This window comes from Anneissia japonica, unplaced genomic scaffold (genome assembly GCF_011630105.1).
Source record: "Anneissia japonica isolate Jap-2015-1 unplaced genomic scaffold, ASM1163010v1 scaffold288183_len337429_cov161, whole genome shotgun sequence".
Lineage (NCBI taxonomy): Eukaryota > Metazoa > Echinodermata > Crinoidea > Comatulida > Comatulidae > Anneissia > Anneissia japonica.
In genome coordinates, this window is record NW_022702858.1 from 133,497 (window position 1) to 147,863 (window position 14,367).

The 14,367-nt window shown below is 35.8% G+C and overlaps 2 protein-coding genes across 2 annotated transcripts in view; both read right to left on the reverse strand.

Annotated features, from left to right (window-relative positions):
* The window catches only part of LOC117104086 (polycystic kidney disease protein 1-like 2), a 15,030-nt gene extending 4,437 nt beyond the window's left edge, over positions 1-10,593 (reverse strand). Inside the window, exons 1-16 of the mRNA XM_033244743.1 lie at positions 10,507-10,593; positions 9,969-10,094; positions 9,483-9,608; positions 9,183-9,234; positions 8,856-8,935; positions 8,001-8,628; positions 7,155-7,489; positions 6,357-6,584; positions 5,914-6,015; positions 5,037-5,152; positions 4,443-4,608; positions 3,644-3,922; positions 2,915-3,082; positions 2,096-2,437; positions 786-915; positions 149-388 (exon numbers count right to left, since the gene is read on the reverse strand). Coding sequence (XP_033100634.1) covers positions 149-388; positions 786-915; positions 2,096-2,437; positions 2,915-3,082; positions 3,644-3,922; positions 4,443-4,608; positions 5,037-5,152; positions 5,914-6,015; positions 6,357-6,584; positions 7,155-7,489; positions 8,001-8,628; positions 8,856-8,935; positions 9,183-9,234; positions 9,483-9,608; positions 9,969-10,094; positions 10,507-10,593 — 3,205 coding nt within the window. The remainder of the gene's footprint in view (positions 1-148; positions 389-785; positions 916-2,095; positions 2,438-2,914; positions 3,083-3,643; positions 3,923-4,442; positions 4,609-5,036; positions 5,153-5,913; positions 6,016-6,356; positions 6,585-7,154; positions 7,490-8,000; positions 8,629-8,855; positions 8,936-9,182; positions 9,235-9,482; positions 9,609-9,968; positions 10,095-10,506) is intronic.
* Positions 10,594-13,671: 3,078 nt separating this feature from the next.
* LOC117104087 overlaps positions 13,672-14,367 on the reverse strand; it is a 20,435-nt gene continuing 19,739 nt past the window's right edge. Inside the window, exon 13 of the mRNA XM_033244744.1 lies at positions 13,672-13,862. Coding sequence (XP_033100635.1) covers positions 13,672-13,862 — 191 coding nt within the window. The remainder of the gene's footprint in view (positions 13,863-14,367) is intronic.

Consider the following 14,367-nt stretch of genomic DNA (forward strand, 5'->3'; position numbering starts at 1 on the left):
ATATATATATATATATTTGTTTGAGATATACCTTATTAATAAATTTATCTTGATTTTTGATAAAAGTTTAAAGATGTATTGTCCCCTGAAAATGACAAAAAAATCCGTTGATTTTATTTGGGACAATGCATCTTTAATTAAACTTTAAATACCTTTTTGTAATCCTGCGAAGGGCCTTGAAAGGTTGACGAAAGAACGTTTTTGACATCATACGACATTGAGTTTGTATTACCATAGCTAACGACCATTAAGATGAGCAGAAAAAAGGAGTAGAAGCAAATTTCACGAAAGATTGAGAACATCTTGATTTCTTTGAGACGTTGCTCTCGAGCCCTTTTAAGATCCGCTGGGTTTGGTGGCTTATATTCTATCTTTCCACTTTTCGCTTCTATGGAAATTAAACATTCAGGTAATCATTTAATTTCAATTCATTTATTTATTTATTATGACAGGTGCCTTGGGGCCCCAAAAGCAACAAAATCACCATGACAAAAGTCTGGAGCCCCAGAACAAAAGTCTGGAGCCGGCCCCATGAAATTTTCATAGTGATAACACTACTCCTACTGCTCCTCCTCCTACTACTACTGCTACTGCTACTGCTACTACTACTGCTACTACTACTACTACTACTACTACTATTATTATTATTCCACTACCAGACTAAACGTAATTACTATACTAATAATACTTCTAGCTTATTCTTCAACAACAAGTTTTTAGCACTACGATCTTGATGTAGCGTCGTTATGTAAATACACAGCATGTTTGTAATGTAAGGCACTTACCAACAGGGAAATGTAGCCATTCTTCATCAGATTTCAAGTAAAATTCTTCTTCATCACCGTCCATATCTTCCTCTTGTTCGGCCCCTGGCGTTTTCATCACACAGGCAATAAAAACAGCAATAAGTATAACCTATAGTGATCACCAAGACACGAAATGAAAATTACAATATTTCTTTTTCTCGAAACATGCATCGTTTTTTTATGTGGTAAACTCTTAAAAAAACACAAAAAAGTAATTGAAAAACTTAAAATGACTGCATATTTTTGTAATATGTCCTTATTAGGTGTAATATGACTTCATCGATTTATCATACCCATATATGGGCACATCACATAAATTTGACACACAACATTTAATAGTGTGGACTGAACTTATGTTCTGTCTAGATTATCAAATCTTCTTGGACAAAAAACGGTCGTATGTCCATATATGGTCATGACGTGCCTATATATAGTCATGATGTGATGTCTTCATGACCATATTTAGGTATGTCACATGTTGTTTTTAAATAAAATTTGATAGTCTGGATATATCTTTGCACATAGATCGAATCAAAATGATCAAATTATCTGAATAGTCTAAATTCATTGAATATGGTTTAAAATAAATAAAACAAACAAGCAATGACCACCAGCAACCATTTGCGAGCTAATCATCAGACATATTTGAATGTTTAGTGATGTATGTTGGTGTAATATGTAACCTTTGTAAATATGACTAGTCCATTGCAAGTTCTAAGCCAACTACCGTAAACATTACGTCAAAGGTCACAATGGTCACCTAAGTTTCGATATGTGAATGTGGGCGACCTAATTTGTGGTTTTTCTGTCAATAAACGAAATTAAATTGAATATACTGAACTTAATACATATAGAGATAATAAATATAAAGTTAAAAACAATTTCTGTAAATAACAGAAATTGAAATAATGATTAAAACATATACATCAATGCTTTACTTGTTTCAGTAATTTAGAATAATTTAATTGAATAATGTGAAGAAAGAAAAGGGATTAGTGTGACTAAGAAAATAATATTTATAATATTTAATTAATTGTTTTTTATTTAAGTTTTATAGAGCTTTTTTCAGACTATCAACATCTATTTGACAAAAACGTGTGACATGTCTAAATATGGTCATGATAGCATCACATCATGACCATATATAGGCAAATTATGACTATATATGGGCATACATGGACAGAGCTTAAGCAGGTTCTTCAATATAAACTATAGTTATAATCAGTTTAGATTTTTTTTTATTAGCATGTTTTATATTATTTATATGAGAGGCCTATGTATTTTAATACCTTTATTGGTTGAGTGACGAAAATTGCCGCAAAGAAGCCGAAGAAGAGTGACGCAAGCCATTCTGAAGTTTCTTCATTTCCGAGTTGGATTCCGTAGAAAACAACAAAAACTGTTGCCGCGGCAGTACTCAGTATTGCCAGGATCCATGCGATAATTCTACACCACCAGGGAAAACCAAAACGCTCTTTACGCTTTTTCTTAACTGGCGCACACTCAGTTGTTATGATAACTGAAGCATCGTCTGGGTGCTTCATTTTGTTCGATGTTTCTGACATTTCCTTTTGTTTTTCTCGGAGGACAACTCCATCTAAATTAGAGAACTTGACTTCAGAAGGCGTTCCCTGAATGAAAAGCAAAACAGTAAAATCGAAAAAGATTTTAATTATTTTGCGTCAAAACCCAGCAAACATACGTTATTATAACTTTCGCGAAAGTTTTTGTTAGTTGTGTCACGAAAATGACGTTTACGAAAACGTTATTTATCAATATCGAAATATAAAGAAATAAAATAAGAAAATGATAATATTGGTCTATAATTTATTGCCACGTATATATTTATTTCGAATTTGCCAATTTCAAATATCACTTTGTTCTTATATTCTTATCTTGAATCATGAATAATAGCCTTCAACGATTTTTCAGTAGAGTTGTTCCAGGTTTAAGCTAGAAAAGCTTATAGGTCGCAGCAGGAAAGCATATTAAATAAGATTCAAATTATATATATATATATATGGAAAAAACGGCAATAGACGACCATCTAACACCACATTGAAAAACCAGTATGAGTGACTGAATGAATACCGTACACGAGGGCTTACCACAGAATCTCTGTTCAATTTATTCGTCCGGAAAGCCTTTGCCTGCCTGTCGCATGCTTCCATGATTCGAGATTTACGTTTTTTCCTTGGACGTGATTTACGAAAGAAGTTGATGACCAGTAAACTGACAGGAAACACAATTAAGTTTGATTCGATGCCGATCATAACCTGTAAAAACAATAATTCATTTATTATATTTTCAAGGATCAATACACTTTTTGTAGTTCTTCTAAAATGAGTGGAGAAATAAGCATGTCAAATAGTGTCGCATTGATTTTATGTGTAATTCTCAATTACCGTAATAATAGACCTTTCTGGAGTGTCAATCAAACTTAACAACTGACTAATCAGAACAGCGCTAGGAATACGCGCGCGTCTCACAAATACACGTCCCACAAACGCACGTGTTCGCGTATTTTTAACACGTTTTATCATAATTGCTTGTGGGACCTTAGCAACAATATCCAAGGGGCGGGGCTTAGCGGAAATCTCCAAGCTTACATCGATTTAAACTAAAATAATCTATCATCGTTTTTTAGTTAATGGCCAGTACTGTGCATGCAAACCCTATTACGGAGCAATTCCACATATTCGGTTGATATACCCTAAATAAGGGAAACTTAATTGTTAACGCTTTTTCCCTCATTAACTCTATTTGTGCAATAAATATATATTGATGTACAGTTAATTATATTCCGTATGCAAGATATACAAAAAATGTAAAGTTACCGAAGCTGGCGTGATCGTAACAGGTCCAATTTTGACGGGATTCTCAGAACCAGCTGGAGGCCTCACTTTGTAAAGCATGATATCGACAAGCATTTCTAGCCACAATGCCATTAGACAGCATCCAGCCCTTTGCATGCGAGTGAATCGGCTGCCAGCTGGACGAGAAAGAACCGAGAACCATAGATGCCCATCATTTAGGTTTTTGCGCGTATGGCTGGTAAACACGTGACCAAACTCCTGCATTTCATCCTTTCCGGCAACAGCAATAAGTCGCTCAATCTTAAAAACAATCGAAAAAATAATTACATTATAATATACTATAAGAATATCAATCGGAGAAATTAGTACAATGTATTTCCACCCTGTGCCTGAATACCAACAATAAGCAGGCCGTGTAATATTTAGCAAAACTGCACATACCCTCAAGAAAATAATGGAATCGCCCGTCCTATTCAGGTACATTACTTTCTTGAGTGCTGCCTGCATTCGAAAGGCGATTCCATAAAATAATAATAATAATAATAATAATAATTGAATTTCCGTCACTTTGACCTTGTTCTCTGACCTTTCTATCCGAAAATTGAATGGCGTCTTTCTTCAATTATTATGTATCATTCTCCACTCAATAATTATGATGATCAGTTAGTTTTTGCGTAATCTTGCCAAGAGATGGACTGACAGACAGTAGTAAATACGGTACATAACCTCATTGGTGGAGGTAAAAATTAAGAGGAAGTATAAGAATATCGGTTGATATTACTATCTTTCAGATTCAGAATTATTGTGAAAATTACAATACCTGACCATCGTCTTCTACAACTGAGAACCATCGGTTTACGATGAAATAAAAGCGTTTGCGTTGCTGAAGATCTTTGATCACAATGTACTTTAGGTACCATCCTTGCATCTTGCCCTTTCCACCGTTATCGTGCCATATGCGCATGTAGTTTAGTGACCCCAGCGGCCTTTAAGATATAAACGACATATTCATGCAGGTATGCCAGTCAGTGGTGAATTCCAGGAGGCCCCACTCGACCCGGCGTCCCCCCCCCTACACCCACATATTTAAAAAAAAAATGAACAGAAATGAAGAAAATTAATTAAAAATTATATTAAAATTTTAAGTCTGAGAGTGCATTTTCCGGCCAACTGGAGGTGACATAATCATAAATTTTCTTGTGGCTCAGGTGTATAATCCCCCCGTCTGTACAATCCGCAATGTACCTCTCTATTTTTGTTTTTACTATTACTACTTTTACTAACAATTTAAATTTTTATTAGTAAGTAAAATAAAATAAAAATTTTTCTATATGTTATATTAAGTTTGTTTTAATGTTTTCTTTTTATATTTTCAGTTATTATCCAGAAATTTTAAAATATAACAAAATCTTACCGACAGACGGACATCAAAAACCTGTCCACGCCCCCTCGTCGTAGAATTTTGCGTTGGTCATCGTCGAAAACACGTACGCCAGTTTCATTATCTTCTCCAGATAAAATAAAACTCACCTGTCAAAAAAAAAGTAGAATGAAAGAATGTTCTCATTTCCGTATTTACCTATCAATAACAGGGGTGGCGCCAGTGGGGGTCGGGGGTTGGCAGGGCCCCCCGTTGGGGAGAGCTCCCTCCCCTCTTGTCGGGGAGAAAAGCACAATTCGTCGGGAGAAAAAAATATATGTATTTTCTACATATTAACAGACTCTAAAATCGATTAAATAAGCCTTTGAAACCCCTAAACTTACAAAAATTTTCTGGGGCTTCGCCTCCTGGACCACTTTCGTAACCTTTTAAATGAAGCTCGACCACGCCCACTTTGCTTTCGTCGGGAAAACCTGACCCCTCGTCGGGGGCATCGCGTCCTCCCCCCGTCGGGGACCTCGCCCCCCCCCCGGTCGGGAAAACCCCGGCGCCACTCCTGATCAAGAATTCAATTATTAACACAAATGCATGAATTAACCAAATAAGGAAGTCAGTATTAGTACTTTAGCAAACACTTTTCAAAGAGCGGGACTTAGCTGAACAATTCATTATTTTACTGATCTCTACAACACAGTATAATAATAATAATTATGATGATGATGATGATGATGATGATGATGATGATGATGATGATGATGATGATGATGATGATGATGATGATGGTTTAATTGTCATCATCATTATCATCATCATCATCATCATCATCATCAATTAAACCAACAAGATCCAAATAATTCCCAGAAGAATTTTCAGCAAAATCCGAATACCAATTATCCCATCGAGGCAATACCTTTGAGTCGGTTCCGGCAGCCTTTCTCTGTCCCGTCAATACTGTTATTTCATAAAAATACCTATCAACAGGTGAATTGTCAGGTAAAGGAGTCACACCAAGCTTAAAAGATAAATATCATTTCTAAATTAGTCAGCTGAAAAAAAAATATATCGCAATATTATATCATCCATTTTCAGTCAGCCTAATTGGATTGCTGTCATATAGGAAATTAATTATTATTATAATTTCTTTTTTAACTGTATAATCAAATGGCGTCAGCAGACTCTTGTGGGCTGCTGAATCTGCACGAGCTCATTTTTAACCAGGAGCCAGACTGTACTGTGCCTTGTATGCCAGTACATTCTATTGTATCCGGTGCTTCATTGCAACAACAATAATAAAAACAATATATCTGAATATGATTGTAAATTTATTATAGGTATAACTAATAGCATTCTTACCTTAAGTATATCTTTTTTATCTTTCCTTCTTGCCCAAATAAATATGAGGATGAAGATAGTGTAGATAGCAATCATAGTGCAATAGATTGTGATGTTATCCAAAAAGCCTGTATTTGCAAAGATGTAGTCGAAATCCAGATGAGCTGGAGGGACAAACCATGAGCTCGCAAATGAGGTCAGATGGTTACAAAAGCACTGTGTGGTTGACACATTCGTCTCAGGTCCAACCTAGAGGAAAATATACAATGACAAGAACAATGAAAAGGCACTATTGAACGATATAAGCTTATACTAAGGAAACATATTTTTGGATAAAATAAGTAAAAATAGTAAAAAAAAAAATTTAAAAAAAATTAAAATATGAATAATAAAGAAACTATGCTTATGGTTTTAAAAGCAAAAGCCTTCAATTTGGATGAAATTAGCCCTAATATTGATTAGTAATTAGTTGAAGGTACACACATATTTTGTACAGTGGTTTAGGCTGATTTCGTACTTTCCTGGAAGATAATGACTATGGTCTATGAAATGCACTTGTTAATTTTATGTTCGTTTGATTTTTTCTGATTTGTATTATATTTTGTATATTGTATCTTTTGCCTAAATAAATAAATAAATAATAATAATAATAATAATAATAATAATAATAATGAGGAGGGAGAGAAGAAGGAGGAGGAGGAGGAGGAGGAGGAGGAGGAGGACTGTTTGAATTTAAGATTAAACGGCGTCCTTTGAAGGCAGCGGATTGTTTCCAGCAGCGAGGTGTTGCCGAAAACCTACAAACTTGCAAAAAATTACCCTGCATCCTTCAGATGACCAAGCACTTTGAGATAAATCCCAATATCTGCAGCCGGATGTAGAAAGGACTAACGAGTAGTTGAACGTTACATTGTTCAGTTGCACATAAATGTTGCTAACATTATAGATCTCAATATTATCATCAACACTCGGATCAGTTTCAGGAATTTCGGAATCAGTTTCAGGAATTTCGGAATCAGTTTCAGGAATTTCGTAATCTTGAGGCAAAGGGGTCACTTCAGCCAGGCAGAAGTAATAGTAACCAGTATTGTAGTCAATGTACGAGTCCGGTAGAAAAACCGAGTAAACACCATCTGTGTTACTGTCAATGAACCCTAGGATGTGAGAACATAGCAGTTTAATTATATGATTCATGTTAAGTCACCTTTGTTTCTCCTAATAATTATACTTATTTTTAATAGATAATTAAAAATATACACAACAGTGCCAATTTGCTAAGTGTAAGTTTACTCTTATAATTGAATTTTATTCCTATCACAGTGGGATGTTAGTAAATTTAACTCTTGATTAAGGTAATGGCTTAATTTCTTTCATATTCCTTTACTTTTCGTAATAATAATAATAGGCCTATTATTATTTGGCCACAAAACTAGTACATTAAATGCCACAACATCCTACCAAGCACCCATTTATGCTCTTGGGTAGAGAGAGGTACCGTAAATAAAGTGTCAGGGACACAAGCGAGTTTCGAAACCCTGAACCGATGCGCCATCCGCTTTTCTTGAAAAAGAGGCTAGAGCATTCGTTTATGTTGCAAATGGTGAGTATAAATAACTTGTGTAATGTTAGGAAAATACAATTAAAATATCAATTATAACATTTTACCAGATTCGTTGAATCCAAAAAACCAAATATGGTCATAATCTGTTAAGTTTGGTTTGGTTTCGTATTTTAGCATAGTTGCATAATATATTGACGATTGGTGTGGACGAAAGTCAAACATCAGTGACGTCTTATTATGCAGGATTTCAATGCTGTGACAAATATAAGAACTTTTATTAAAATCAGTATAATTCAAAAGCTCTGGCACGGGCGTCCCCCTGCGAGGACAGAATATCTCGATGTCTACTGGCGTATCTGACACCGGAATATCTTCGTTAAATTCATTCCTAAAAACAAGTGTCATTGCGGCAGCCGTCTCGGGGATGTATTCAGAAGACTCATCAAAGTTAAAAGGATTTTTAAATGAACTCATGCTTTGGCGATTCATTACAACATTTGGATCGCAGTCATTTTTAGGCTTTATTCCGCCGCACCAGCTTCCGACTTCAAAGCTACTCCATCCTTCTTCAGTTGTCTCATTGCTAAACATGTAGGCAAAATCTTTTTTTAGCTGAAGCGTAATCTTTGGAGTAGTGACAGACGTTGCTGGTTCACCAGGAAGCTTGTTTTGAGAAAGTGTTTTTGAAATGTTGTGAATATTCTCCATCAATGTATTTACCGTGTTCCGTGCCTACAAAATAATCAATGTATAAACAAAATAAATATGGAAAAATAAAAAATTGTGATTTTTTTTCCCTTCAAATTTGTGACTCTTTGTGGTGTTGTTGACGTATGTAGGTCATTATCTCGTGTGTGTGTGTGTGTTGGTGGGTGGGGGGTGGGGTGCAAGAATCAAACTTAGGTAATATTAACATTGTTTTCAAAAATAATTGGAAATGCAACATTCGGTAGGCCTACCCTTTCACTTCTCTCCTTCTGTGCTTCCGGATCAGATGTTGTACCTGCGGTTGTGGATGAGGCAGCCGACGGGGAAGGAGCTGAATAATAAAATAGCATCGTTATGAGTTTCTTATATTTAATAAAACCGTCTTTGACACTGTCCTTTTGCCACCCGGAAAGATAATGTTAGATTTACTTTCATGGACGTACACCATGCAAACTGACTTGGTACCCAATCTAATATTAGTTTTTGGCGCTATGGCTGCTATACAGTCCTATCTAAACTTGTGTGTCAAACTATACAATTGATGAGCTTGAAACGAATAATAACAAAAATCAACTTACATATATATCTGTTGGCAGTGGTAAGCGGGTTGTCCATAGACTGGGCTGAACCCTAATATGTATATAAATAAAGAAATCATTATTAAAAATTCAAAATACGTTAGAAATCTGAATCGATTGTAGAGGATAACGGTTTTCCACAAGTAAGCTAAGGTCCAACAAAACCTTGTGAGACGTACGAGTATCCATGACTATTGACGTCCTGAAAATGACCTTTGATTTGAAATGACCTAAACAAATTAAACGTTATTGACGTCATAACTTTTAAAAAAAATATACGTCATTGACGTCATAACTAACCTCCAAGATATTGCCTAAAACACCTATTACGTTGGCTCCTGCTTCAGTCAACGTGTTTTGGTCAATTTCTTCACTGAACGCCGAAAGGCCAGATACCATGTCTGTAACAAGTGCAACTCCTGTATCCTAAAAAGAAAATACAACAAATCAAAGAGTATAATGTAACTGCAACGGTCCCAACACTCGGCATTTCGTTGGAACGAAATTCCTATCTCAAAAAAGTACTACCACGAACTCTACAGGGCGTCTTTCAAAAGAACGTAAAATAGGGCTCCCGCTATCGCGTGGTGGCGTGGTAGTACTTTTTTTATCAACCCGGAAGCGTAAAGTTGATGTTAGGTAATTGGTGACCTGTTTGGTAGAACATAATTATTCAAGGACTGTCGAGACTATTTGCTTTTTGTTTTTACACTAACGCTGATGTTCTCTACGGAGGCCTATTTTTAACGTTTCATTGCTTGACAAAAGTAATGGTGTACAACTTACCAATGCTGTATTAGAGATCTCATCAGATGCATTTGTTACAATAGACACTGCACTGGCAACAAGTAATATGTCCTTTGCAGATTTCATTTCAACTTTAGAGAGTACTTCTGTCATTTTAGCACGATACTACATAGTAAATACAATATAATCAAACTCAAAAATAAACTCAACACAATTCAATAAAACGTCGACTTGATGTAAATGTTTTAGAAATAAATAGTAGTAGGCCTAAAACGTAAGTGTCGCATGGCTGTTATGGAAAACACATTTCCACCCTGTTCTTGAAGCTGGCGCTACTACTATTAAACTACCTACGTACACTCACCGTCATCGGCGCTATCACCACTACTTCCACTAAATACACAAAATATTAAATCATATATAGCCTTCACGACCACATATTTTTGATAAATAGAGCCATGGTGAACTCGTTTGTATGGTAAATAAATCTTTATCTACTAAAATAAATTTTTAAATTAAGTCATTCCACTTTAGTATTCAGTGTTTTTGCTTATTATTTTTAAGATCATGAACTCACCATGGCCCTTTTGTTCCTTTCCTCTTCCTCCTTCTTATTCAATTCAGCCAGGTTTTCAGTTGTCTGTAAAATAACAGTTGGTTTCATGAATACAGAAAATAAAAAATATAGATTTTCTTTCTCTAATCTAACAAGAGCGACCGCTCACCGATCCGAGCATTCCACCAAGCTTAAATACGGTACACAGTGGTGCAAGTTATTATATTGGTTTTTTTGAAAACTGGCGACGCTGGATGCTTTTTTTTAAAAAGTTCTGGTATAGATATATATATATATATATATTATATATATATACGTTTTGGTGTTGCTACAATCAGGAGTTACAATCGATCCAACAAAGGAAAGCACTATCTATTTCCTTACATTCCCAAAAAGAGGTTGCTATTTATAATTTGCTGGAGATTGAAAAATTAACTGTGCAAAGCAGATTGATCACAAAATCAGAAGCATGATTTCAAACATCAGAACCCAGCTTTTATTGTTTAAAACTGTCGGGGCCCCATTGAATGAAACTACGGTATTATAGTTTATATTATATTTTTTTTAAAGTACAATGTCGGGGCCGCCCGCGCATGGGGCCCTGGCGCTCTATATTATCTGTCTCTTATACACATCTAGATGTGTATAAGAGACAGGGATCTTTTGTACGTAGCGTCACTTCATTTATGACGTGTAGAATAATAGTGTCATCGTCACCAATAACATTATTATCGTTGCAATGAGTTAAATGCACTTTTGCAGTGTACAAAAATAAAACCCGACAGTGAAATATGATAAAACTGCTAGCCTAATTTTTAGCATGATGTGCAACGTAAACTTATTTCAAATACAAAACACCTAATGGGCAGGTCTACAATCATATTCCTGTCTCTTATACACATCTAGATGTGTATAAGAGACAGATATACATATAGGCCTATATAAAAAGAACTATTTAGTGCTATACACATTATTGCATCATTATTAATTATTATTGCTACAGAAAACTAATTTGATTTGCGCACTTAGGCCTGGCCCACTTTACTTCTTATAAGCCTGGTTCTCACGAGAGCCCTGTATCCGGATCGGGAGCTAACCGTTAGCACCTGCGTGAGAACGCCCGATCGGTTAGCGCTAACCGTTAGCAGTATCCGGATACCGCTAACGGTTAGCAAACGCTATCGTTTAGCAAGTTGAGCGCGTTTTTATCATCAACCAATCACACGTACGCGTTTACAATTTCCAGTTTCATATTGGCCAGTGATTTGATCATCATATTTTTGGTATCCGGATCGGGATTTTCTCGTATGGACGCACGCCAGGTAACGGTTAGCAGGATCCGGATCCTGCTAACCGTTAGTAGCCGTGTGAGAACATAGCCTTTGACGATGTAGGGTCAATTTTTAAATATTTTTTAGATATTTTTTTTATTCGTTATTTGTATCTTATTGTGAAAGTGACCCATGAACTTTTTTCTTTTCTATTATAGCTGAATTACATTTAACATATTACATGTGTTTAATTTTTACACAGGATCTTTTGTACGTAGCGTCACTTCATTTATGACGTGTAGAATAATAGTGTCATCGTCACCAATAACATTATTATCGTTGCAATGAGTTAAATGCACTTTTGCAGTGTACAAAAATAAAACCCGACAGTGAAATATGATAAAACTGCTAGCCTAATTTTTAGCATGATGTGCAACGTAAACTTATTTCAAATACAAAACACCTAATGGGCAGGTCTACAATCATATTCACTCAGTACTTGTTTGAATACAGAACTAACATTGTCACTCTTACATAATAATGTAATAGATAATAGATCTAATGTACTAGATAATAGATCTAATGTACTACATAATGGATCTAATGTACTAGATAATACATCTAAAATGTACTAGATTTTTCTTAATTAATTATAAAACTCACTGTAAACGGTGTAGGTGGCAATTCCACGCTCAGCCTTCCAGTTATCGCACGTGACATTAACGCCTTCTCCAACCGATATGGTAGAAGAAGATATTAAATCGCAAGTACCATCCCTTGGTGGTAAATTGATCTCAATCTTGATTGCTGCTACACCATAAACGTTTTCCGAGTCCTTCAGTTTAAGTTCTATTTCATACCGATTAATATGTGGCAGGAGAGACTCAATGAGCTCACGTGGTATAAACAGTTTGTCAGTTGTTATTCCTATATAAAATAAAACACAATGAAACTTATCATATATTTGTTTTAAAATTACTGATATGTTTTCATTTCTTGGGAAATTAGAACGCAATATAGTTAATGGACCATTCTGGGGTGTCCATCAAATTTAACAACTGTCCAATCATAATAACAGGTCCAGGAATACGCTTCCTTCCTACATGCTTGTTTACGTTGTCATTATGTGGAACATAATTAAGCAACAATATCCAAGGGTATGTTTGTAGTTGTTTGGCTGGCATATCCATTTGGTGGACATAATTAAGCTGGCAGCGAAAGTTTGCAAATGAATGTTCGAGAGTTCTGTTATAAAAGTAGTACATACATTAGTTGTTACAGAGTGATGTACCTAATGGTTCGTGAGGGCCCCAAAAGTCACCCCACCCCGCTTAGGACATCTCTGCATACGCCCCTGATTTACGGTACAAATGCATTCCTATACATATAAAGAACGGTATCAAACGTGTTTGAATGGTTTATTAGTTATTAGATACCTGTCGGTTGGTAACTAAACTCTTCCCAAGCTACTTCGTTGAAATCCGTTTCATTCCCGGGTCTTAACTTCCATTCGTACGTTGATATATTACACGGTTGAACGCAGTCACCAATTATACGTATGTCGGCATTGGGTCTCAAAAGCTGTCCGTATCGAGATGGCTCAAACAGGGTTCCATTAGCAAGTCTAACCAAACAAATAAGTAAACATAATCAGATCAAGTAGAAGGAAATAATATTCATTGAGAATTTACTCAAAAATTGCACTGCAACGTCTGACGCAAGAGGTAACATGGGCACGTTAACTTGGTTGATTCTACGTTCTGAAGACAACGTAAAAAAATATTTTTGCATAATTAGGCATGCGCAATTCAAAATAGGGGAATCCGAATCCGTGTGCGTACGTAAACGTGATTTTGAAAACTTCCTACTGATATAAAAGGAAATATGCTTCGAATTATTCTATTATAGTGTAATTTTACCTTATAATAGGCTGCGGTGGTTGTGCTCCTATCAGCTTAAGCTCAAAGTATCGTAAACCTTCATTCTGTCCCTTTATTCCCCGGAATATGATCTCATAAAATGTATCAACAGTCATGCGCGATGTATTTAGTGTATAACTGGTATTTTGAAGGTACGTTTTATTCACAGGAAATATCATACCAGGTCCTTAAAAACATGATAAGTCAAATATTTATGATTTATTAATATGAATATATTGTATGTGTCATTTACACATATTTATTTAAAAATGTTCAGTCGTGCATAGTATTTGGTTTTTATCAATGTTGATGTAGGGGCATGCAACGCAGTGATGAACTTTTAAGCCGGACATTGACGGTCGTACGAGACGATATACGACCGTCGGCCGACGAATCCAACTCCGCTCCGCGAGTGTTAGACGACTCGATGCCGTCTGCCAATCGTCACTGGCAGTCTGAAGGATCTGTATTAAAAACGATCTGTTGCGCACGTGTATTTGAGTTGCGTTCTCAATAGAATTAATCGCGTCAACCGGAGACCTCAGTGACCGGCTTTAAGGCCTGTTTATACTTCAACGATAATGATAAAAAAGTTCACACCACTCGATTAACGATACGCTAGCGTAAGTCGTTGTGTCTGAACATAGCCAAATAACCAGAGTCCGGTCATCCGATTCTGCGCGTTCTGTGGA